The sequence below is a fragment of the Balaenoptera physalus genome (genome assembly GCF_965194825.1).
Source record: "Balaenoptera physalus genome assembly, chromosome: 12".
In the NCBI taxonomy this organism is placed as follows: Eukaryota; Metazoa; Chordata; class Mammalia; order Artiodactyla; family Balaenopteridae; genus Balaenoptera; species Balaenoptera physalus.
The window spans coordinates 46,038,400-46,063,288 of record NC_138897.1 but is presented as its reverse complement, the minus strand read 5'-3'; the positions used below and the strand labels follow the sequence as shown (position 1 = coordinate 46,063,288).

The following is a 24,889-nucleotide window of genomic DNA, read 5'->3' as shown; positions in this document are numbered from 1 at the left end:
GGCTATCTATGGCTGTTTTCATAGAACTGAGCAGATGAAACAGATCCAAATGGTTTGCAAAGCCTAAAAATATTTACTACCTAGTCCTTCATGGGAAATTTTGCTGTCTTTCTACTTTTCAAGAGTGTTCATGATTGCTGTTGGAGCATTTGTACTATAGGTACTTTAAAGTCTTGGTCAGATAATTCCAACATCTGTGTCAATCTCAGTTTTGATGTCTGTTGATTTCTTGGCCATGTGAGTTGAGATTTTCCTCGTTTTTTTTAATATACCAAGAAATTTTTTATTGTCTCCTGGAAAATTTTAATACTGTGTAATGAGACTCTAGGTCTTGTTTAAATTCTATGGAGAATGGACATATTTTTGTCTTAGGCAATAGACTTGCTTAGGTTTGGGCTACAAGTTCACTCTGCCTTCCGTGGCTTGTCGGTTCAAATGTAAATTCAGTTTTCAAAGCCCTTGCAGTACCATTTGGATAGATCCTGAACATGTGACACTCAGTCATCTGGAACCTGGTCGATTGTTAGTTCAGTTTTCAAAGTCACAGCTATGCTGATCAGACCCATGTGTGCAGAGCCTAGTGGTGAACCCAGAAATTCATGTACAACTTTATGAGATTTTCCTATAAAATTAAGAAAGAGCACCTCTTTCTACACAATCTCCCCAGTACTGTGCAGTTTTCTACAATTCCCCCTTTTGATTCTATGGCCAGAAAGTTACTTCACTCTACGTACTCCTGTGACTACTCTCATCTTTGGCCAAGTGGCAGAAGACAGAAAGAGAGGGTAAAGAAGCAATAGGGATTGGTCAAATTCGGGAGGAATGTTCCCCTTCCTCAGAGTTTTGGCTCCTGCTGGTTCTTGTTGTGGCCTTTGCTGCTGTCACCACAGGAAGGCTTGGGGGCTGGGGCTCCAGAAAATTGGGAGAAGAAAAAACATGGAGAATTCCACACACACTCTCTCTGAGTGTTAGGAGTTTCCTGATAATCAGCCAGAACTAAAGGGCCTCCCCTGGAGCTCCCTCTACATGCATCCCAGGCTACATTGCATTCAGGCTAGTAAATACCAAAGGAACAAAAATGATAAACTCACATCTAGCTCACTGGTACTTGAAGTTGTCTTCCCATTTAGCCTGCTACTATTCACTTTTCAGTCTTCCTGTAGATGCCCTATGCATTCTGTCCAGGTTTTACAGTTACATTCAGTGGAGGGACAGAATGGAGTGTGCTCACTCAATCCTTACCCAGAACCACAATATCAAAGATTAAAGTGAGGATATCACTACAGATTTTACAGACATGAAAAAGATAATAAGTTAGTATTATAAATAATTTTATGCCAATAAAGTTGACAGTTTAGATGAAATAGACAAATTGCTTAAAATAAAGCTTACCAAAACTAACACAAAAAGAAATGGAATATCTTAATAGCCTTATATATTTTTTTTATTAAAGTATAATTAACTTCCAATATTAGTTTCAGGTGTACAACATAGTGATTCGATATTTTTATGCTTACTAAATGAGCACCACTATAAGTCTAATTACCATCTGTTACCAAAGTTGTCACAATATTATCAACTATATTCCTTATGCTGTACATTATATGCCCATGATTTATTTTATAACTAGAAGTTTGTAACTCTCTTAGAATCCTTGCCCTATTTCACCCATCTCCCCATTCCTTCCCCTCTGGCAACCATCAGTTTGTTCTCTGTATCTATGAGTCTGTTTCTGTTTTATCTTTGTTCAATTGTTGTTTTTTAGATTCCATATAAGTGAAATCATAAGGTATTTGTCTTTCTCTGTCTGACTTATTTCATTTAGCATAATACCCTCTAGGTCCATCCATGTTGTCACAAATGGCAAGATTTCATTCTTTTTATGGCTCAGTAATGTTCCACTGTGTGTGTGTGTGTGTGTGTGTGTGTGTGTGTGTGTGTGTGTACCACATCTTCTTTATCCATTAATCTATCGATAGACACTTAGTCTGCTTACATATCTTGGCTATTGTAAATAATGCTACAATGAACATTGGGGTGCATTTATTTTTTTCCTATCAGTGTTTTTGTTTTCTTTGGATAAATACCCTTAAGTGGAATTGCTGGATCATATAGTAGTTCTATTTTTAATTTTTTGAGGAAACTCCATATTTTTTTTCCACAGAGGATGTACCAAATTACATTTCTACCAACAGTGCACAAGGGTTCCCTTTTATCCACATCCTCACCAACATTTGTTACTTATCTTTTGGATAGTAGCCATTCTGACAGGTGTGAGATGATAACTCACTGTGGTTTTTATTTGCATTTGCCTGATGACTAGTAATGTTGAGCCTCTTTTCATATACCTGTTAGCCATCTGTATGTCTCCTTCAGAAATATGTCTATTCAGATCCTCTGCCCATTTTTTAATTTGCTTGGGTTTTTTTAGGTTGTTGTTGTTGAGTTGTATGAGTTCTTTATATATTTTGGATATTAACCCCTTATTAGACATATCATTTGCAAATATCTTCTCCCATTCAGTAGGTTGTCATAGATTAATATGAGCATGGGTTCACTTTGGGCCCTCTATTCTGTTTCATTTATCTGTGTCTGTTTTTGTGCTGTACCATACTGTTTTGATTATTAAAGCTTGGCAGTATAGTTTGAAATCAAGGAGCATAACACCTCCAGCTTTGTTCTTCTTTCTCAAAATTGCTTAGGCTATTTGGGGTCTGTTTTGGTTTCATATAAATTTTAGGATTATTTGGTCTAGATCTGTTGAAAAATGCCTTTGGTATTTTGATAGGGATTGCACTGAATCTGTAGATGCCCTGGGTAATATGGTCATTTTAACAATATTAATGCTTCCAATGCATGAGCCTTGTATATCTTTCCATCTGTTTGCATCATCTTCAAATTCTTTCATCAGTGTCTTATAGTTTTCTGAGTACACATCTTTACCTCCTTGGGTAGGTATTCTGTTCTTTTTACTGCAATTGTAAATGGGACTGTTTTCTAATTTCTCCTTCTGATATTTTGTTATTAGTGTATAGAAATGCAACAGATTTCTGTATGTTAATTTTGTATGCTGCAACTTTACTGAATTAATTTATTATTTCTAAAAGTTTTTTGGTGGAGTCTTTAGGGTTTCTATATATAGGATCATCATCTGCAAACAGTGACAATTTTACTTCTTCCTTTCTTATTTGGATGGTTTTTATTTCTTTTTCTTCTCTGATTGCTGTGTCCAGGACTTCCAATCCTATGTTGAATAAAAGTGTTAAGAGTGGGCTTCCTTGTCTTCTTCCTGATCTTAGAGGAAATGATTTCCATTTTTGACCATTGAGTATGATGTGTGCTGTGGTTTTGTCATAAATGGCCTCTATTATTTTGAGATATGTTCCCTCTATGCCCACTTTGTTGAGAGTTTTTACCATAAGTGGATGTTGAATTTTGTCAAATGATTTTTCTGCATCTATTGAAATAATCATATGATTTTTATCATCTCATTAATGTGGTGTATCACACTGATTGATTTGCAGATAAGGAACCATCCTTTCAGCCCTGGAATAAATTCCACTTGGTCATGGAGTATGATCCTTTTAATGTATTATTGAACTCAGTTTGCTAATATTTTGTTAAGGATTTTTGCATCTATGTTCATTGGGATATTGTCCTGTAATTTTCTTTTTTTGTAGTGTCTTTGTCTGGCTTTGGCAATGCTGGCCTTGTAGAATGAGTTCAGAAGCACTCCTTCTTCTTCAATTTTTTTGTAGTAGTTTGAGAAAGATAGGTGTTGACTCTTCTTTAAATGTTTAGTAGAATTCACCTGTGAAGCCATCTGATCCTGGGCTTTTTTTTGTTGGGAGTTTTTGGATTACTGATTCAATTTCATTACTTGTTTGTTTGTTTGTTTGTTTGTTGTTTTTAATTTATTTATTTAATTTATTTATTTTTGGCTGCATTGGGTCTTTGTTGCTGGGCGCGGGCTTTCTCTAGTTGCAGAGAGCGGGGGCTACTCTTCGTTGTGGTGTGCAGGCTTCTTATTGTGGTGGCTTCTCTTGTTGCAGAGCACAGGCTCTAGGCGCAGGCTTCAGTAGTTGTGGCTCACAGTCTCAGTAGTTGTGGCTCACAGGCTCAGTAGTTGTGGCTCATGGGATCTAGAGTGCAGGCTCAGTAGTTGTGGCACATGGGCTTAGTTGCTCCACAGCATGTGGGATCTTCCCTGACCAGGTTTGAACCCGTGTCCCCTTCATTGGCAGGCAGACTCTTAACCACTGCGCCACCAGGGAAGTCCCAATTTCGTTACTTGTAATTGGTCTGTTCAGATTTTCAATTTCTTCCTGATTCAGTCTTGGAAGATTGTATGTTTCTAGGAATTTAGCCTTCTTCTTGATTGTCCAATTTGTTGGCATGTAATTGCTTATAGTAGTCCCATGATTCTTTGTATTTCTGTAGTATCAGTTGTAATTTGTCCTTTCAGTTCTGAATCTATTTAAGCCCTCTCTCTCTCTCTCTCTTTTGATAAGTGTGGCTAAAAGTTTATCTTTATTTTTTAATCTTTTCAAAGAACCAGCTCTTAGTTTCATATATCTTTTCTATTATTTTTTAGTCTCTATTTCTGATCTTCATTATTGCTTTCATTCTACTAATTTTGCAGCATTGTTTCTGCTTTTTCTATTCCTTTAGGTGTAAAGTCCAGTTGTTTATTCAATATTTTTCTTGCTTCTTGAGGTAGGTCTGTATCACTAGGAACTTCCATCTGAGAACTGCTTTTGCTGTGTCCCATAGATTTTGGAAAAGTGTGTTTCCATTTTTATTTATCACAAGGTATTTTTTATTTCCCCTTTGATTTCTTCATTGATGCATTGGTTGCTTAGCAGCATGTTATTTAGTCTCCACATATTTGTGGGTTTTACAGTTTTCTTCTTGTAATTGATTTCCAGTTTGATATCATTGTGGTCAGAAAAGATGCTTGATATGATTTCAATCTTCTTAAATTTTTTGAGATTTGTTTTGTGGCCTAACATGTGTTCTATCCTGGAGAACATTTCATGTGCACTTGAAAAGAATGTGTATTCAGCAGTTTTGGAATGGAATGTTCTGTATATTCCATCTAGTATAATGTGTCATTTAAGGACAATTTTCCTTATTGGATGAGTAGATGATCTCTCCATTGATGTAAGTGAGGTGTTAAAACTCCCCTACTATTATTGTATTATTGTCAATTTCTCTCTTTATGTTTGTTAATATCTGCTGTATATATTTAGGTGCTCCTGTATTAGGTGCATATATGTTTACAAATATTATATCCCCTTCTTGTATTGATCCTTTATTATTATATAATGTCCTTCTTTGTCTTTTATTGTAGGCTTTGTTTTAAAGTCTACCTTGTCTGAAATGAGTATTGCTACCCCAACTTTCTGTTCATTTCCATTTGCATGGAATATCTTTTTCCAAGTCCTCACTTTCAGTCTCTGTGTGTCTTTAAATGTGAAGAGAGTCTCTTGTAGGGAGCATACAGATGGGTCTTCTTTTTTTATTCATTCAGCCACCCTATGTCTTTTGATTGGAACATTCAGTCCATTTACATTTAAAGTGATTATTGATAGGCGTGTACTTTTTGCCATCTTGTTAACTGTTTTCTGGTAGTTTTTGTAGTTCTTCCCTGTTATTTTCTTCTCTTGGTCTCTTCCCTTTCTATTTGATGATTTTCTTTATTGTTATTTTTGGGTTCCTGTCTCTTCATTTTTGTGTATCTATTGTAGGTTTTTGGTTTGTGGTTACCATGAAGTTCCTAAATATTGACTTATACGTATAGTTGTTTATTTTAAGCTGATAGTCCTTAACTTTGAATGCATTCTAAAAGCACCTAAAGTTTTACTCCATCACCGCCACAATGTTTTGTGTTCTTGATGTCTTATATCTTTTAATTTTGAGTATCCCTTAACTACTTACTGTAGTTATAGTTGATTTTAGTACTTTTGTCATTTAACCTTCAAACTAGCTTTTTAAGTGGCTGGTCCATTCCCTTTACTGTATACTTGCCTTTACCAGTGAGATTTTTTCTTTCATATATTTTCTTTTTTTTTTAACATCTTTATTGTAATATAATTCATATATTTTCTTATTTCTACTTATGGCCTTTTCTTTTTTACTTAAAGAAGACCCTTTAACAAATAGCTTAAAAATACAACTTACCAAAACTAACACAAAAAGTAGACTATCTGAGTAACTTTATATTTATTAATGAAATTGAATTTATTACCAAAAACTCTCAGAAAAAACCTAAGCCTAAGATGGTTTCACTAGTAAATTCTATCAAACATTTAAGGAAGAAATAATATCAATCTTAAACTCTTTCAGAACACAAAGGATAAAGGCACACTTTCCAACTTGTTTTATGAGATCAGCATAACCCTGATACCAAAGACCTTATAAGATATGAATACAAAAATTATTCACAAAATATCAGTAAATCAAACATAACAATACATAAATCCATCATGAAAAAGTAGGGTTTAATCCTAGGAATACAAAGTTTGTTTAGCATTCAGAGACCAATCAGTGTAACCCACTATATTTAGGTAATAAAGAAAAACATATGACTATCTCAACTGATGCAAAGAAAGCATCTGACAAAATTCAATACCTATTCATTATGAAAAAAAAATGTTTTTAACTCTCAGTAAACTGGGAACAAAAGAGAGTTTGTTTAATTCAATTGCAGGTATCCTTGAAAAACCTACAACTAATTAATTCTTAATGGTGAAACACTAAACACATTTTCCCTAATAACAGAAAGAAAGTAGGGTTTTCTGCTCTTGCCAATTCTATTGTATTGGAGGTCTTTGCCAGTTCAGTAAGGGAAGAAAAAGAAACAGCAGGCACGTAGATTGAAAAAGAAGAACTATATATACCCCTATTTGCAGGTGGCATGATCATTTGTATAGAAAATCCTAAGGAATCAACTATAGGAACAAACCTTCTAGATCTAATACATGAGTTTAACTAGGTTACTCGTAAACTAATGCATGAGCTTAACTAAGTCAATATATTAAAATCAATAGTATGTCTATATTGGGAAAGTGGAATTAAAAAATAATCTTGGGGACTTCCCTGGTGGTCCAGTGGCTAAGACTCTGTGCTCCCAATGCAGGGGGCCCAGGTTGAATCCCTGGTCAGGGAACTAGATCCCACATGCTGCAACTAAAGATCCCACATGTCGCAATGAAGATCCCACATGCTGCAATGAAGATCCAGCATGCTGCAATGAAGATCCAGCGTGCCACAACTAAGACCCTGTGCAGCCAAATAAATGAGTAAATAAATAAATAAATAAATAAATAATAAAAAATAATCTCATTTACGATACCGTCAAAAGCATAAAATATTTGGAATGACTTTCATAAAAGACATGTAAGCCCTGTACACTGAAAACAACAAAACATTGCAAAGATAAATTAATGAAGACCTAAATAAATGGAGATATATACTACATTTGTGGATTTAAATTCAACATTTTTTAGATGTCAATTCTCCCCACAATGGTCTCCCTACAATTCAATGTCAATAGGCTCCATTTAGAAATTGGCAGGAAAATTCTAAAATGCATATGGAAAGGCAAAGGATCTGGAATAGCCAAAGTAATCTTGGGAAAGTAGAACAAAGCTGGAGCACTTATACTACCTGACTTCAAGGTTTATTACAAAATTATAGTAATTAAGACAGTATGGTATCTACATAAAGGTAGACAAATAGATCCATACAACAGACTAGAAAGTCCATAAATAGACCCACAGTTAAGTGATCAATTGGTTTTGACAAAGGTGTTAAATAAATTCAATGGCGAAAGGCTAGTCTTTACAACAAATGTTGCTGGAACTAACACCCTGCCCTCACACCACACAAAAATTAACTTGAGATGTCTCATTGACCTAAACATAAAAACAAAATTACCAAGCTTTTAGAAGACAATATAGGAGAATATCTTACAATCTGGGGCTAGATGAGCAATAACCATACAAGAAAAATAACAAAAATCAACAAATTAGATTTCATCAAAATTAAAACTTCTGCTCATCAAAAGACACCATTAAGAAAATGGGTAGTCAAGACTTTTATTAAGAATATATAATGGGAAATTCCCTGGTGGTCCAGTGGTTAGGACTCCACACACTCACTGCCAAGGGCCCAGGTTTAATATCTGGTCAGGGAACTAAGATTCCACAAGCTGCGTGGTGCAGCAAAATGAAATGAAATAAAATAAAATAAAATAATCTCCTACAATTTGATAATAAAAACAAACACAATTTTTTAAATGGGCAAAAGACTTGAATAGACATTTCACAGTGGAAGTCACACAAATGGCCAATAAGCACATGAAAAAGTGCTCAATATCATTATTCACCAGTCAAGTGAATATTGAAACCAAAAAGAGATTTCACTCCATACTATTACAATGGTTCAAAAGTTAAAAGACTGACAACACCAAATATTAGCAAAATTGTGGAGCAACTAGAACTCTCATACACTCTTGATGAGAATCCAAAGTGGTCCAAATACCTTGGAAAAATATTTGCCCATTTCTTATAAAGTTAAACATGCTCATTTGACCAAGAAATTCTACTCTTATTCACCCAAGAAAAGTGAAAATATAGGTTACAAAAAGACTTGTGTAAGAAGGTTAATCACAGCTCTATTTAAAATAGACAAAAACTGGAAACAGTCCAAATGTTCATCAACAGGTGAATGAATAAACAAAATGTAGTATAACCATAAAATGGAATGCCACCCAGCAATAAAAATTGTAAAAGAAGTACATACTATTTCAATCCATTAATGTGAAGTTCTAGAAAGTCATAACTAATTTATGTGAAAAGTGTATATCATATGATTCCATTTGTATGAAATTCTGGACAGGTGAAACTAATATATGATAGAAGAAAAAGAAGAAGAAGAAGAAGAAGGAGGGGGAAGAGGAGGAGGAGGAAGGGGAGGAGGAGAGAAGGAGGAAGGAGAAGAAAAGTGGTGCCTCTTTGAGGGGCAGGTGACTGGGAAAGATCACTACGGGGACTTACGGGATGAGGAAAATCTTGATAGAGTGTGGTTCTTCTTCCAGGGGGTTGGAAATGTGCTATATCTTGATAGGAGTATACTCACTTTTTAAATTGTACATTTAAGATTTGTACATTTTGGGGCTCCCCTGGTGGCGCAGTGGTTGAGAATCTGCCTGCCAATGCCGGGGACACGGGTTCGAGCCCTGGTCTGGGAAGATCCCACATGCTGCGGAGCAACTAGGCCTGTGAGCCACAATTACTGAGCCTGCGCGTCTGGAGCCTGTGCTCCGCAACAAGAGAGGCCGCAATAGTGAGAGGCCTGCGCACCGCGATGAAGAGGGGCCCCCGCTTGCCGCAGCTGGAGAAAGCCCTCGCACAGAAACGAAGACCAAACACAGCCAAAAATAAATAAATAAAATAAAGAATTAAAAAAAAAGATTTGTACATTTCAACATAGGTACATTTTTCCTTAAAAATATTTACAATTGTTATTATAATTGAAGGGGAGTAGGGAGAGTTAGAGATGAAACAAGAATGCCAGGATGCTGAGAGTTGCTGTGTGATGTATATGTGAAGGTTCATTATATTATGGTGATTATTTTGTATATGTTTGAGATTTTTCATAATAAAAAGTTTAAAATAAATAAATAAACATAACAAATTCACTGCCAACAACTGTCAACTCATGGCCAATCTAGTTTTATTTTCAACCCCTTCAACTTCCTTTCCTTCCAGTATGATTTTGCAGCTCCTTATTGAGCCCCTGCTCTGTTGCCAGGCCCTGGGCTGGGGTCCACGTAAAGAGCAACAAAAAGGACAGACCAAGTCCTGCTGCCAAGGCATTCAGGAGGAGAACAGGTAAACCATGAATGAATAAGGCAATTTCAGATAGTGAGGTTACTATGACAACAATAAAAACTAGTTATGGCAGAGAGTGACTTGGTGGGTGGGCCAGGAGCAGTTCTTTATTGGCTGGTCAAGGAATGCCTCTCTGAGAGAGTGATATTTGAGCCAAGATTGAATGAGGAGGAAAAGTAGCCACGGAAAGGATCCTCATTCAAAGCCAAGGCCCTGGGGTGGGTCTGAGCTGGATATGTTGAGTGACAGAGAGAAGGCTGGCGAGGCAGGAGCAGTATGAGTATAGGTAGGTGAGACAAGGTGAGGTCTGCGGTGGGGCAGTGACCAGCCACACGGGGCCCTAGAGAGCAGGGCGAGGAGCTTGTGTCCCAAGTGCAATGAGGAGCTTGCAGAGGACACTCCATGTCCCCCCAAATGATTTACATTTTAAGAATGCCACTTTGTCTGCCCTGTGAAGAATGGACTGGGAGAAAGGAAGCAGGAAAAGAATGTAGGGGCCAAGGTAGGGATGCAGGCAAAAGAAGAGAGGATGGCCAAGGTGTGAGAAGAAGTGGGCAGAGTCGTGATTTGCCTCTGATTGGGAGCCTGCAGAGCCTGTGGGTGGAGTGGCTACAAGGGGTGGGAAGAAGCAGCAGCAATGGCTCTTTGGTGGGGGAAGCCAAGGGTGCTATCTGGGCCCCACGGTGCCTGAGAAAACAAGTTGTGATGCAAGCAGTGGTGCTGACGAGGCATCTGGATGTAGGAGTGCAGTGTTCAGAGCAGATAGAAGGAAACAGCTGAAGAAAAGTGTGCTGGGGGCCAGGGGAGTATGTACACATGTGCATACAGTGCGTTTCTTCTCATCTGCTTTACCGGCTAGTGAAACAGATAAAATATCTAGAAGCAGATGCAACTTTATTTTAAAAAAAACTTATATAGATAAACTGACATTTCACCTATGCCACGGGGTTGTGAGGATGACGTGAATTAATATAAGTAAGACGCTTTAAAAAGTGCCTGGCACATATGCAGTGTTCAGTGCATATTTTTTTAAACTTCAATTCCAGCAGAAAAAGACTAGGTTAGCTAGTAAGGGATCTTTGCATAACTTGCTGTCCATCTGGAAAAAAATTCCAGTTATATGTTCTACCTCATACTTAAGTGTAAATATGGTTTAAAGATGTATATGGAAGAGGGACTTCCCTGGTGGCGCAGTGGTTGAGAATCCACCTGCCAATGCAGGGTACACGGGTTCAAGCCCTGGTCCAGGAGGATCCCACATGTCGCGGAGCAACTAAGCCCCACGACTACTGAGCCTGTGCTCTAGAGGCCATGAGCCACAACTACTGAGCCCACGTGCCACAACTACTGAGGCCTGTGCACCTAGAACCCGTGCTCGGCAACAAGAGAAGCCACCACATTGAGAAGACCGTGCACTGCAACGAAGAGTAGCCCCTGCTCACCGCAACTAGAGAAAGCCCACACACAGTAACGAAGACCCAACACAGCCAAAAATAAATAAATAAATAAATAAAATTTATTTAAAAATAAAGATGTATATGGAAGAAACCAAACTAGAAAAGTATGAGAAAAACATTTGAATGAATAGTCAGTTGTCTAGCTAGCTTCAGCATAAACGAGGCCCTTTAACACTATACAGAAAACCCAGACCCAATCATGCAGATTTTGACCACATACAAAATCTTGTGCGGCAAAAATGCTATAAACCTGGCCAAGGATAAGAGTTAAGTAAGGAAACATTGCGTCATAAATGACAAGCAGAGGATGAATTTCACCAAAATACAAAGATTCCTAGAAATTGATAAACAACCCAGTGAAGATTTCTTTTCACAAAAGAAAATGCAAACCATCAAGAAATAAATGAAAAGAGGCTTTATCTCACTGGTATTTAAGTGAACAAATGACCTTCGCCTTTTCACTCATCCAATTTGACCCAGCTCTCTCAGATATTGATGCTGGGAGTGTGAATTGCTACAACCTTTTTTGGATGATCTAGCAAATTAAAATATGGATATCATTCCACTCAGTAATTTCTCTTTTAGGAATTCAGACAAAATAAATAAAAAGCATTAGCATATACAAGATATTTGCTGGTGTACTAGTTGAACTAGCAAAGCACTGAAAAAAAATTGAATGTTCATCAATAGGAAAATGGTTAAATTATGGTTCATTACATTTTGTAATATCGTCAGCTATTAAAAAGTACATGTGGGCTTCCCTGGTGGCGCAGTGGTTGAGAATCTGCCTGCCAATGCAGCGGACACGGGTTCGAGCCCTGGTCTGGGAAGATCCCACATGCCGCGGAGCAACTAGGCCCGTGCGCCACAACTACTGAGCCTGTGCGTCTGGAGCCTGTGCTCCGCAACAAGAGAGGCTGCGATAGTGAGAGGTCCACGCACCGCGATGAAGAGTGGCCCCCACTTGCCACAACTAGAGAAAGCCCTCGCACAGAAACGAAGACCCAACACAGCTAAAAATAAAATAAATAAATTTATAAAAAAACAAAACAACAACAAAAACTGTAAGTTTAAAAAAAAAAAGTACATGTGAGAACTGTATACACTGGAGAGATGTTTGTGGCCTGTTGTTAAGGAAAAAGGCAAGTTATGTAGTAAAGGACTAACATTCTATTTTTGTTTTTTGTATATGTCTTGGTTTTTTGTTGTTGTTGTTTGTGTGGTGATGGCGATTGGGGATATTTATACATTCATACAAGTGCTTACATGTGTAAGGTCATAGAAGGAGAAGAGACCCAACTGCTAATGTTGATCACCTCACAGAAGCAGGATGGAAAGGTGGGAAGAGCAGACATAATAACTTTTCTTCTGAAAAATTAAAATATGTCTATACAGCGGTAAATATATAGTTTCTCTTTACAAACTTTTGCATCATTTGACTCCTTCATGAACTTAAAAATGAAGGATAAATAAGGGTCTAGTATCCAGAATATATTTTTTAAAAACTCTAACAACTCAACAACAAAAGGCAAATAATCCAATTTAAACATGGGCAAAGAAGTGGAACAGACATTTTTTCAAAGATATACAAATTGCCAACAACACATGAAAAGATGCTTAACATCATTAGCCATTAGACAAATGCAAATCAAAACCACAAAGAGATGCTACTTCACACTTACTAGGATGGTTAGAATTTTTTTTTTAAAAAACCCAGAAAATGAGTGTTGGTGAGGATGTGGAGAAACTGGAATCCTTGTTAAAAATGGAATTACAGTATGACCCAGAATTTCACTTGTAGGTATAAATCCAAAAGAATAGAAAACAGATACAGTAGCAAATACATGTTCAAGTTCATAGCAGCATTATTCACAATAGCCAAAAGGTAGAAACAACTCACAGGTCTATCAACGGATGAATGGATAAACAATACATGGTACATACATACAACATAATATTACTCAGCCATAAAAAGGAATGAAGTTCTGATATATGCTGCAAAGTGGATGAACCTCAAAAACATTATACTAAATGGAAGAAGCCTCACACAAGAGATTTCATGTATGATTCCATTTATATGATATGTCCAGAATAGGTAAATCCATAGAGACAAAAAGCAGACTAGTGGTTGCCAGGGGCTGAGAGGGAGGGAAGAATGGGGAGTAACTGCTAATGGGGTACCGGTAGGCTGATAGAAATGTTTCCAAACTAGTAACAGTGGTGTTTGCACAACACTGCAATTATACTAAACGTCGCTGAGTCGTTCACCTAAAATTGGTTAACGTTATGTCATGTGAATTTCAGTTGAAGGAAGGAAGCTCGAGGCCCCGCTTCTCCCAGCTGCCCCGCTGCGGACCGCGCTTCCGCCCGCCGCGGCCCAAGTCAGTACCCCAGCCCGCAAATTTAGAGGGCGACGGGGGCTGATGAAATGACAACAGGGGTATGGTAAAGGAGGCTACCAGACAAAGACGGAGAGGCGGGCGGCACCCTCGGCTCCTGACGCTGCCACCCCTGCCCAGTCAAGCTGCTCCGCCCAGACTATCGTCTGAGGTGATCGCCACCTTGCCCGCGGGGACGGGGCGGGACCCGGGGGCGGGGCCAACGGCGTGGAGAGGGCCGCCTGCGCGCCGGACCGGACGCGAAGGCACCGGAACCCTTCAGCTGAGGGCATCTGTTTCCGGAGGGAGCTCTTATCCCGACGTCAAAGTCCGCCACGTTGGGAAGCCGGTTTCCGGAGTCTCTTTTTGTCACCGGGTCTCAGCGGTGTGGAGGTGGCTATGAGGCAGAAGCACTACCTTGAGGCTGCGGCGCGGAAACTACAAGACAGCTGCCCGGGCCAGGCCCGCTATCTCCTGTAAGAGAGGGAGGGAGGGGGAGCGGGAGGCTAGCCGCCAAGGGGTGTTTCCTCGTCCCTTATGAGTCTCTTTCTCTTTTGCAGCTGGGCCTACAGTTCGTCACACGGTAGGGAGGACACCCGTTGGTTGTGGGTCAGGCTGTCGTCGCCCCGCTCGCCTTCATTCCCCACAACGCTCAGGATGATCCAAAAGAATCGGATCGACCCACTGCCATAATAAACCCCCTCTAGAGGCTTCTCAGTTTCGTAAAAAATCCAAATTCCTTAACGTGCCTTATCTTGCCTGACCTGTTAGCGGCATTTGACGCATTGATCAGTCTACTCGAAATAGTTTCCTCACTTGGCTTCCGGACCTTCACAAAGTTCACCTCCTACCTCTTTAGCCAGTACTTCTGTTTTGCTGGTTTCTCCTAATTTCCCCAACTTACAAATGTTGGAGTGTCCCAGGACTCATCCCTTGGACGTCTTTTCTAGCTACACTCAATTCCTTGGTGACAGTTTTTCATCCACTCTCATGGCCTTTAAATTCTGCGTACTGAGGACTTGCAAATTTATATCCCCAGTCCAGACCACTCCCCCGAATCCTAGACTCATCCAGATACATTGACAACTTTTTCTGAATATTATGTTAGGCGAAAATTCAAGCTTTGTCCCCCAACACGACAACCCGCTTCCTCCAGTTATTCCCATTTCAGTAAATGGTAACCCCATCCTTAAGGATTAGCCCAAAAACCTAGGAGCCACTCTTGACTCACTAACAGCCTTCCTCCCTAAGCCAGTACGCCGGCAAATCCCACTGGCTTTAAAATATATCCAATATCTAGCCACTTCTCTCCACATCCAACTTACCACCCTGGTCCAAGCCATCAGTTTCTCTCCTGGATTATTGGCAATAGCTCCCATGCATTTCTACAGTCCAGTCTCAATCCAGCAGCCAACGTGAGCCTAATAGAAACTTAAGCTAGATCATGTCACTTCTCTGCTACCAACTCTGAAATAACTGCCCATCTCAGAGTAAAAGTGAAAATCTTTTAAAGGGACTTCATGGCCCTATGTCATAGGTCTGCATTACCTCTCTGACCTGCTCTCCCTTTTGTTCACTGAACTCCAACCACTGCCAGGCCCCCGTGCTGTTTCACGGCCTTTGCACCTGCCCTTCTACCTGGAAATCTTACCTCACATATCTCCTTGGATTCTTCCCTCACTTCCTGCTGTTCTCTTGCAAATGTCACCCCACAAAGCCTTCCCTGGCTGCCCTATTTAAGATAATAGCAGCTCCATCGCTACGCCCCATTCGCCTCTTCCTGTATTTCTTTTTTCTCCCCAGCACTTAACATTTGGCATTGTTGTATTCATTGTCTCTCTGCATGAATTGTCCTTTGTTCACTGTGGTATTTCCCACACCCTGAACAGTGCCTGGCACTTAACTGTCACTCAGTAATTATGAATGAATTTTACATTTGGCAGAGCTGAGTTATGAACATGGTCTTTAGCTTTACACAGGGATCACCAATAAATATTTATTGAATAACAGATAGTGTGCCCACCTTCCTTTTCAGCAGCATCACCTTCACACCTCACCTTTCCCTAAATAACCACGCTTGCTTTTTCACTGTACTTGTACCTGAAAGCCCATTACCAATAATAGATGCCATTTCCAAATACAGATAAGGGTTTACAGTCACCTGTGATGACTTGTCAAGCCTGTTTGAAGTGTTTCTGGCTAGTCTATGCAGAGTTTAATAATTTTCAGGGCATTTTAATCATATTCTGTTGCAGTTTTTACCAATCTTATCTTTATTTGCTTAGGGCTCCCCAAGAGCATGAGTTCTATAAAGATAGCAACTCCTTTACTTCCATATTTATGTCTCCACAGCCTAGCCTGGTAGACGGTCAGTGAATGCTTTCTTGATTGCATAAAGGTCCTGGGGCAAGTCTGTTGTCCTGTTACCTTGTACTGCAGACAAAGCCCAGCTCACAATCACAAAATTGTGCTAATTGTTTAAAAACGAAAAGTCACAGTATAATTTGTTATTTTGTGATAAATGTGTTTTTAAAATTGCTGAGACATACAGCCTTTTTTACTTGGTAGCAAGTAATGAACAATGTAGCAAAGGGTGGGGACTTACCTATCTGTTGCTAAAAGGAGTGAATGGATAGAATTGTAGTGTTTTGTAAAATAAATTATTGCTGATTTATCTTTTTGTAAATTCTCATATTTTGAGTTTGCTTAAGGAAAATGTATATTTGCTTGTATTAAATAATATACTCTTTTGCATTTATAATATTGATAGTTTGCAGTAACAAAATATTCTGTTTGCTGACTCGTGAGTTTCATTTGTATAATTTTAGATGATAAAAGCACTTTTGAAGGAGCATGTCCATACTGTTTCCAGTTGCTGGTTCAGGATAAGTCTCGAGTACGTCTCAAACCCAAACCCAAACTGACACCCAAAATACAGAAACTTCTTAATCGAGAAGCAAGAAATTATACACTCAGTTTTAAACAAGCAAAAATTTTGAAAAAGTACAAAGACTCCAAAAGTGTATTGGTAAGATTTCAATTCCAGTATGTATAAATAAACCAGAATTTTCTTTTCTTTCACTTAAGATGAGGTTAAGAATTAGCCTGAATATAACTCAGAGGTTTGTAGTAGTATATTTAGATTGTCAAAATATATACATAGGATTTCTTTCTAGTGATTACTGTGTCATCAAGAGTACAGCTTATTTTTGTTTTTCACAATTACCTAAAACCAAACATCATGAACTCTCAATTGCCCAGATCTTATTGCTGAGCACAATTATTTTCACAAAGTTGAGAATTTCTTGAGCTCACCAGTGTGACTTCACCTGAACTGCAGTCACCACTAAATTATTTTTTCAGCTAATGGTTCTTTTCTTCGAACAGCAGTATGTATTAGGTATACATAAGGCTCTTGCCTTATGTATTAGGTACCAGTATTACTTCTTCAGTCACCTTGGCTCCATGTCAGAGTATGTATTTAAGTTTATGCCCAACAAAGGTAAGTGCATCTTATGTTCATTCATCAAACATTTATTGAGGATCTATCTTATGCCAGACAGTGCTGTGTATTGGGGATGTTAAGTGCAATAAAACAACCAAAAGCAAATTACTCTGGTTTACTATATAGAGACCAGTATCAGATACACTTTGTCTGCATGTTCTGTGTTAACATTTATTAACTATTTGAGTGCCTGCTTACTACCAGGCACTGTGCTGGGCATTCTGGACATTATGAGAGATATGTCTGGCCCAAGACTACAGTCGGTAATGACTTAGATTGGAACTTCCATATTTAGGAGTTTACCATAATTGGACAGGTAAATGAATTTTGCTTTGTCATAAAATTGTTTGTATAAAGCATAGAACAACTTAAATAGACCTCTGTAAATGCATTTTTACCTGCTCATGAACATCAGAGTACTTCTCAGCTAAACTAGTTTCTGTTAATTTTGTTGAGGCCTGGGCTGAATCCTGTGCCTTGTGAGTCAGATATATAGAAGAAAAGCATTTAGCTATAAAATGAACCATGTCTTGAAAAATGAATCCTGAAAAGAAAGTCAACCTCTATCGCTAATGAAGTGAAGAAGTATGAGAATGTGAGGATTCATTTGATTGGTTTTATAAATTGCTTTAGACCTGTATTTACAGAATCACTAAAGGTTTGAAGGAGTCAATTAAATTTTCAGTGATATTTTGCCATGTTTTATTGGGAAAAGCCTTGGAGTTTGTCTGCAAAAAAATGCTAAATGTCTACTATTATAAAGAACAACTTTCCAGATGTTAAGGGATATCATTCCCAGTCTCCTCCATTCCCCCCCCCGAACACGGTTTTACATTGAGAAAGTAAAGACTTTATCATCTTTAAAAAGGTGTTTTAAATTATATACAAATGTTTAGCCATTAACTTTTTATTGAAGATTTTCTTTTAAATTTGTGTCTTATCTGATTCCTGCTGCTAGTTTACAAGCTTGCTGAGGGCAGCCTTTGTTACTCACCCTGTAGTACCTGGTTTAGTCCCTTATGTATATGAATTTAATGAGCATGCAGTTTATTGGATTAAATTATAAGAGAAATCAGACCCACTATTTCTTCTTTTTATGGCAGTTGATTACTTGTAAAACATGCAACAGAGCAGTTAAACATCATGGTAAAAGTAGAAGCTTTCTAGCAACATTGAAGAGCAATCCTACCACTCCTGCGAGTAAACTCAGCCTAAAGACCCCAGAGAGAAAGACTCTAAGTTCTGCAAAGCTAAATCATGATATGTCTGGTTCCAAAGCCAAGAGCCCAGCATTGATTTTCAGGTATCTTAATCCATTAAGCTATTTAAATTACCAGTGTTAACCCATGAGTTCTAATTTCTCTGTTAATACACTCCCTGAAATTGCCATGCAGTTGAGGAAGTCATCACTGCACTGACTTCCAGGTGTGTTCCTCTACTTCCAGTCTCTCCCTGGGCCTGTTCCCAGCTGCCTATTAAATATATCCACTTCCCACCCCTACATGTCCCCACAGGTAACTACTCAAACTTGCCCATCCTCCTAAGTTCCTTATTCTGTAAATGAACATGCCCTTCTAGACATTCTGACCTGAAATGGTGAGTATAGTTGACAATCCTACTCCCTCAGTCTTGGTTCAGTTAATCACCAGTTTCTATCCATCCTGCTTCCAAGGTGTCTGCAGCTATTCTTTCCTTTTTCTCCCTGTGCTGCTATCTGTTCAGGTCATTATTCACTCTTTGCCAGGACTACTACAATAATTCCCTGAGTCTTCCTGCTCCTAGTTTCAAGCCCTTCTAGTCTGATATTTTTTATTTTTATTTTTTATAAATTTATTTATTTATTTACTTATCTTTCACTGCGTTGGGTCTTCGTTGCTGCATGCAGGCTTTCTCTAGTTTTGGCGAGCAGGGGCTACTCTTCGTTGTGGTGCATGGGCTTCTCCTTGCAGTGGCTTCTCTTGTTGTGGAGCATGGGCTCTAGGCTTACGGGGTTGCTTCTCTTGTTGCAGAGCACAGGTGCTGGGCGTGAGGGCTTCAGTAGTTGTGGCACGCGGGCTCAGTAGTTGTGGCTTATGGGCTGTAGAGTGCAGGCTCAGTAGTTGTGGCATGTGGGCTCAGTAGTTGTGGTGCACAGGCTTAGTTGCTCCACGGCATGTGGGATCTTCCTGGACCAGGGCACAAATCTGTGACCCCTGCATTGGCAGGTGGATTCTTAACCACCATGCCACCAGGAAGTCCGAGTCTGATATTTTTTAAAAGCACAGTTCTGATTAGAAGCTTTAGCACCTCAGGCTGTAGCATATGGAACAAATACTCCAGCATGGATTTCCAGCCCCCACTACCTGGCACCAATCTGTCTGCCTCTCTTACTTGTCTTAATTCATCTTATGTGTCAGCAAAACTGAACCACTCACAGTTTACTTTCCTGCTCTAAACTTTTGTTCTTGCTGTTTCCTGTATCAGAAATTCCTGTGGAAATCTATCTGAATAGGGATTTGTGAAATGATACTAAGTTAGCTGTGTGACTGGGCACATGTTTTATTTTTAGTAATCCTCAGTACAATATTCACTATGCTAATCAATAAATTTAACTCCATAGAAACTGTGAAAGGAATTTTTAAACAAACATTTTGTTACAAAAGAGTCTGGTAGTTTCTTGAACATCAGTAACAAAATTCAGCAAGGACTGGATTATTTGTTTTTACTGAATTGAGGATTTTTATATTGGGTTTGACATTTAAAATTTCAAGTCCAGTTTTCTATATATTCCTAATTATTTTGATGTTTGCTACAGTAGGAATTCATCATGGAAGTTTCTACTTTATTGGACACGTGCAGATAAAAGAACATTTGGCATATTTAAAATAATTCAATTCAGTTGCATTTAGACCAGACTCCTTCTTAGATATATGCAGGAAAGAGAAAGCTTTTTCACATTTATCATGGATGGGGAGTCAGGAGAAGGATGAGACTGACAAACCCCAAATATTGTTTGGGGGGATGAACACAATTAGAAGGAAGGAAATAGAACGAGGCATAAATACACACATACCAGATGGGGAATCATTTATTCAGTTGATATTTTTAGAGGGCCTCCTCTATGCTTGGCACTGTTAAAAAGCACTGGAATATAGAGTTAGTCGTACAAAGTGTCTGCCCCATGGAGCTTATATTGTAGGGGCGAAAATACAATGGAATGGTACCTGTATGTGTAGGTTGATATTCTTCACTTTTGAGAAAGAAGTGGTCTTGAGCTGTGAAGAAAAAATATGTTTTTAAAGTCCTTGCTTAGAACTGTCATGAATCTTGGTGTCAGACTTACAAGGAACTCAGACCTGATAATACTTTGCCTTTAGCTTTCTCTTTCAGGTGGTGATAGAAGCTTCCAGAACCACCCATTATACCTCCTAAATGTTGTCTGTAGCCTGTTTAGTGAGGAGATTTTTTAATAAAATGGGAATGACTTTGCTGGGTACAGCCACTGCTCATATATCGCCATAATTATGGAAGAGTAGAAAATGATTCTAGTAGCAGGTATCTAGGCTAAGAAGGAAGAACTGTTGTTTGTCAGTATACCTAAGTGTGGCTTTATGTTTCTTTTCAGAACAGCTACATCTGGACAGTCAACACCCATTTGCTCCTCAAAGAATGTGAGCAAAACAAAGAAGCACTTCTCTCAACTAAAAATGTTGCTTAGTCAGAGTGAATCTGAAAAGAATCCAAAGGTGGACTTCAGAAATTTCTTATCTTCTTTGTAAAGGATGGACTATGAAAATAAGAAATGTTTAATGTAATTTCTGAAACTAAAGTTAGTCAGAAAACCTGCTTTTTAAAGAACTTATTTATCCTTAAAATACATGGAAACTAGGGTTCAAGACCAACTCTTCTTGGCTTTCTTCAGTGTTTGTTTATGGAGAAAATACCTCGTTAGAATGAAAAACTGAAACCTGCCTACCTCACCAGGTGATTGTGAGGATCAAAAATTATGAAAGGTCCTTGTAAGTAGTAAAGATATATATGGAATTGAGTGGTTATATTATTTTCTCCTCCCTTAAGTTTTCATTATTTATGTCATTTTCTTTCATAAGGAAATTGAGACGTTTATGAGAGGTGTGCTTACTCCTTTCTAGGTGTCTGTAACCTTATTGATAATTCAGAAAAAGTATAAAGTATAATATTTCACAAGTGGCATTTCATTTGCTCTGGTGAAGACTTATTTTTAGGTCCAAAACTTACATCAGAACATAACGTGGGGAGGCAGAGTCAAGATGGCGGAGTAGGAGGACGCAGAGTTCGCATCTCCTCACAACTAGGGCACCTACCAGATGCTGGTGGGGGACCTCAGCACCCAAGGGTATGGGAGGAACCCCCAAAAGACAAGGTAGAACATGGGAGGGGGAGCGAGGGGGGAGGAGAAGTGGAGGTGGAATGGGACTGGCACCCCTGAGGGGTGGCGGTAGGGAAGGGGTTCCCACGCCTCGAGAGGCCCACTCACTGCAAGGGGATCAACAGGGATGGGGAGAGACCCTCGGGGGTTCAGAAGATTGGAAGGGAGCACAGCTAGCATTTCCCCTGCCCACTTGGGCCCCAGGGAGCCTGCTGGGGTCACGGGCCTGGTCCTCAACCCTCTGGGGCCCCCTCCGGCTGTGTGGGGGCGTTGGAGGATGGAGGGGAAGAGTAGAGGTAAACGGGGAGGGATCCTCGGGGGTATGAGGATTGGGGGGGAACGTAGCTAGCGTTTCCCCCACCCACTTGGGTCCTGGCGAGCCTGCTGAGGTTCTGGCCCCGATACTCTGCACTCCGAGGCCAGAGGCACTCCAGGGCCCCATCCAGCTGTGCTGAGCCTAAGCCCCGCCCCCCACTTGGGCTTTTTCTGACCTCCTGGGTCCTGAGCATAGGCCCCAGCCCCCTGCCTAAACCCCACCCTTGCCTAAGCCCCACACCCTCCCTAAGCCAAGGCCTTTAATTACTTTTTTTTTTTTTTTTGCTATTGTGGTTCTGTTTTATCTTCCAGTTGTTGTTTCATTTATACTTTTATTGTTTCTAATATATCTGTTAGTTTTCTAATTTTATTTTATTTCTTATTCTTTGTTATTGTTCTGCGCCATGTTGTTTTTTTTCTTTTGCCATGTGGCTTGCGGGATCTTGGTTCACGGGCCAGGGGTCAGGCCTGAGCTCCTGTGGTGGGAGTACTGAGTCCAAACTGCTGGACTAACAGACAACCTCAGACCCCAGGGAATATTCCTTGGAGTGAGGTCTCCCAGAGTTCCTCATCTGTGCACCAAGACCCAGCTCTACCCAACTGCCTGCAAACTCCAGTGCTGGAAGCCTCAGGCCAAACAACCAGTAAGACAGGAACACAGTCCCACCCATCAAAAAAAATGAGATGACAAAAAAATATACTACAGATGAAGAAGCAAGGTTAAAAACCTACAAGACCAAATAAATGAAGAGGAAATAGGCAAACTACCTGAAAAAGAATTCAGAGTAATGATAGGAAAGATGATCCAAAATCTCAGAAACAGAATGGAGGCACATATTGAGAAAATACAAGAAATGTTTAACAAAGACCTAGAAGAACTAAAGAACAAACAAATAGAGATGAACAACACAATAATTGAAATGAAAAACACACTAGAAGGAATCAATAGGATAATAACAGGCAGAAGAACAAATAAGTGAGCTGGAAGATAGAATGGTGGAAATAACTGCCAAGAAGCAGAGTAAAGAAAAAAGAATGAAAAGAATTCAAAACAGTCTCAGAGACCTCTGGGACAACACTAAACGCACCAACATTCAAATTACAGGGGTCCCAGAAGAAGAAGAGAAATAGAAAGGGTCTGAGAAAATATTCAAAGAGATTATAGTTGAAAACTTCCCTAAATTGGGAAAGGAAATAGCCACCCAAGTCCAGGAAGCGCAGAGAGTCCCATATAGGATAAACCCTAGGAGAAACACACCAAGACACATATTAATCAAACTAACAAAAATTAAATTCAAAGAAAAAATATTAAAAGCAGCAAGGGAAAAGCAAAATATAACATACAAGGGAATCCCCATAAGGTTATCAGCTGATTTTTCAGCAGAAACTCTGCAAGCCAAGAGGGAGGGGCAGGACATATTTAAAGTGATGAAAGGGAAAAACCTACAACCAAGATTACTCTACCCAGCAAGGATCTCATTCAGATTCGATAGAGAAATCAAAAGCTTTACAGATATAGATAGGCAAAAGCTAAGAGAATTCAGCACCACCAAACCAGCTCTACAACAAATGCTAAAGGAACTTCTCTAGGCAGGAAACACAAGAGAAGAAAAAGAACCACAAAAACAAACCCAAAACAATTAAGAAAATGGTAATAGGAACATACATATAGATAATTACCTCATGTAAATGGCTTAAATGCTCCAACCAAAAGACACAGACTGGCTGAATGGATACAAAAACAAGACCCATATATATGCTGTGTACAAGAGACCCAGTTCAGACCTAGGGACACATACAGACTGAAAGTGAGGGGATGGAAAAAGATATTCTATGCAAACGGGAATCACAAGAAAGCTGGAGTAGCAATACTCATATCAGATAAAATAGACTTTAAAATAAAGCCTGTTACAAGAGATAAGGAAGGACACTACCTAATGATCAAGGGATCCATCCAAAAGAAGATATAACAATTATAAATATTTATGCACCCAAAATAGGTCCACCTCAATACATAAGGAAAGTGCTAACAGCTATAAAAGGGGAAATCGACAGTAACACTATAATAGTGGGGGACCTTAACATCCCACTTACACAAATAGACAGATCATCCAGACAGAAAATTAATAAGGAAGGAAACACAAGCTTGAAATGACACAATAGACCAGATAGATTTAATTGATATTTATAAGACATTCCACCCGAAAGTGGCAGAATACACTTTCTTCTCAAGTGCACACAGCACATTCTCCAGGATAGATCACATCTTGGGTCACAAATCAATCCTCGGAAAATTTAAGAAAATTGAAATCATATCAAATATCTTTTCTGACCACAATGCTATGAGATTAGAAATCAATTACAGGCAAAAAACTGTAAAAAAAACCACAAACACATGGAGGCTAGACAGTGTGCTGCTAAATAACCAAGAGATCACTGAAGAAATCAAAGAGGAAATTAAAAAATGCCTAGAAACAAATGACAGTGAAAACACAACAACCCAAAACCTATGGGATGCAGCAAAAGCAGTTCTAAGAGGGAAGTTTATAGCAATTCAATCTCACCTCAAGAAACAAGAAAAATCTCAAACAATCTAATCTTACACCTAAAGCACCTAGAAAAAGAACAAAAACAAAAAACCCCAAAGTCAGTAGAAGGAAAGAAACCATAAAGATCAGAGCAGAAATAAATGAAATAGAAATGAAGAAAAAAATAGCAAAGATCAATAAAACTAAAAGCTGATTCTTTGAGAAGATAACAAAATTGGTAAATCTTTGGCCAGACTCATCAAGAAAAAAAGGGAGAGGACACAAATCAATAAAATTAGAAATGAGAAAGGAGAAATTACAACTGACACAGCAGAAATACAAAGGATCATAAGAGACTACTACAAGCAACTATATGCCAATAAAATGGACAACCTGGAAGAAACTGACAAATTCTTAGAA

General features: G+C 39.0%; 1 protein-coding gene across 4 annotated transcripts; it reads left to right on the top strand.

Annotated features, from left to right (window-relative positions):
- Positions 1 to 14,050: 14,050 nt before the first annotated feature.
- On the top strand, positions 14,051 to 21,262 carry RMP24 (ribonuclease MRP subunit p24). Of its 4 annotated transcripts, XM_082418525.1 has the most exons (6): positions 14,088 to 14,210; positions 14,295 to 14,317; positions 16,020 to 16,102; positions 16,563 to 16,762; positions 18,343 to 18,542; positions 20,844 to 21,262. In XM_082418525.1, exons 3-6 carry the CDS (start codon positions 16,075 to 16,077, stop codon positions 20,995 to 20,997), a joined length of 582 nt encoding a protein of 193 aa, XP_082274651.1. In that variant the 5' UTR covers positions 14,088 to 14,210; positions 14,295 to 14,317; positions 16,020 to 16,074; the 3' UTR covers positions 20,998 to 21,262. The 4 variants fall into 4 exon arrangements, with proteins under 4 accessions (XP_082274652.1, XP_082274650.1, XP_082274651.1 ...); XM_082418524.1 differs by lacking the exon at positions 16,020 to 16,102 and having other exon boundaries at positions 14,052 to 14,210; positions 20,849 to 21,262; XM_082418527.1 differs by lacking the exon at positions 16,020 to 16,102 and having other exon boundaries at positions 14,115 to 14,210.
- The last annotated feature ends 3,627 nt before the right edge of the window (positions 21,263 to 24,889 follow it).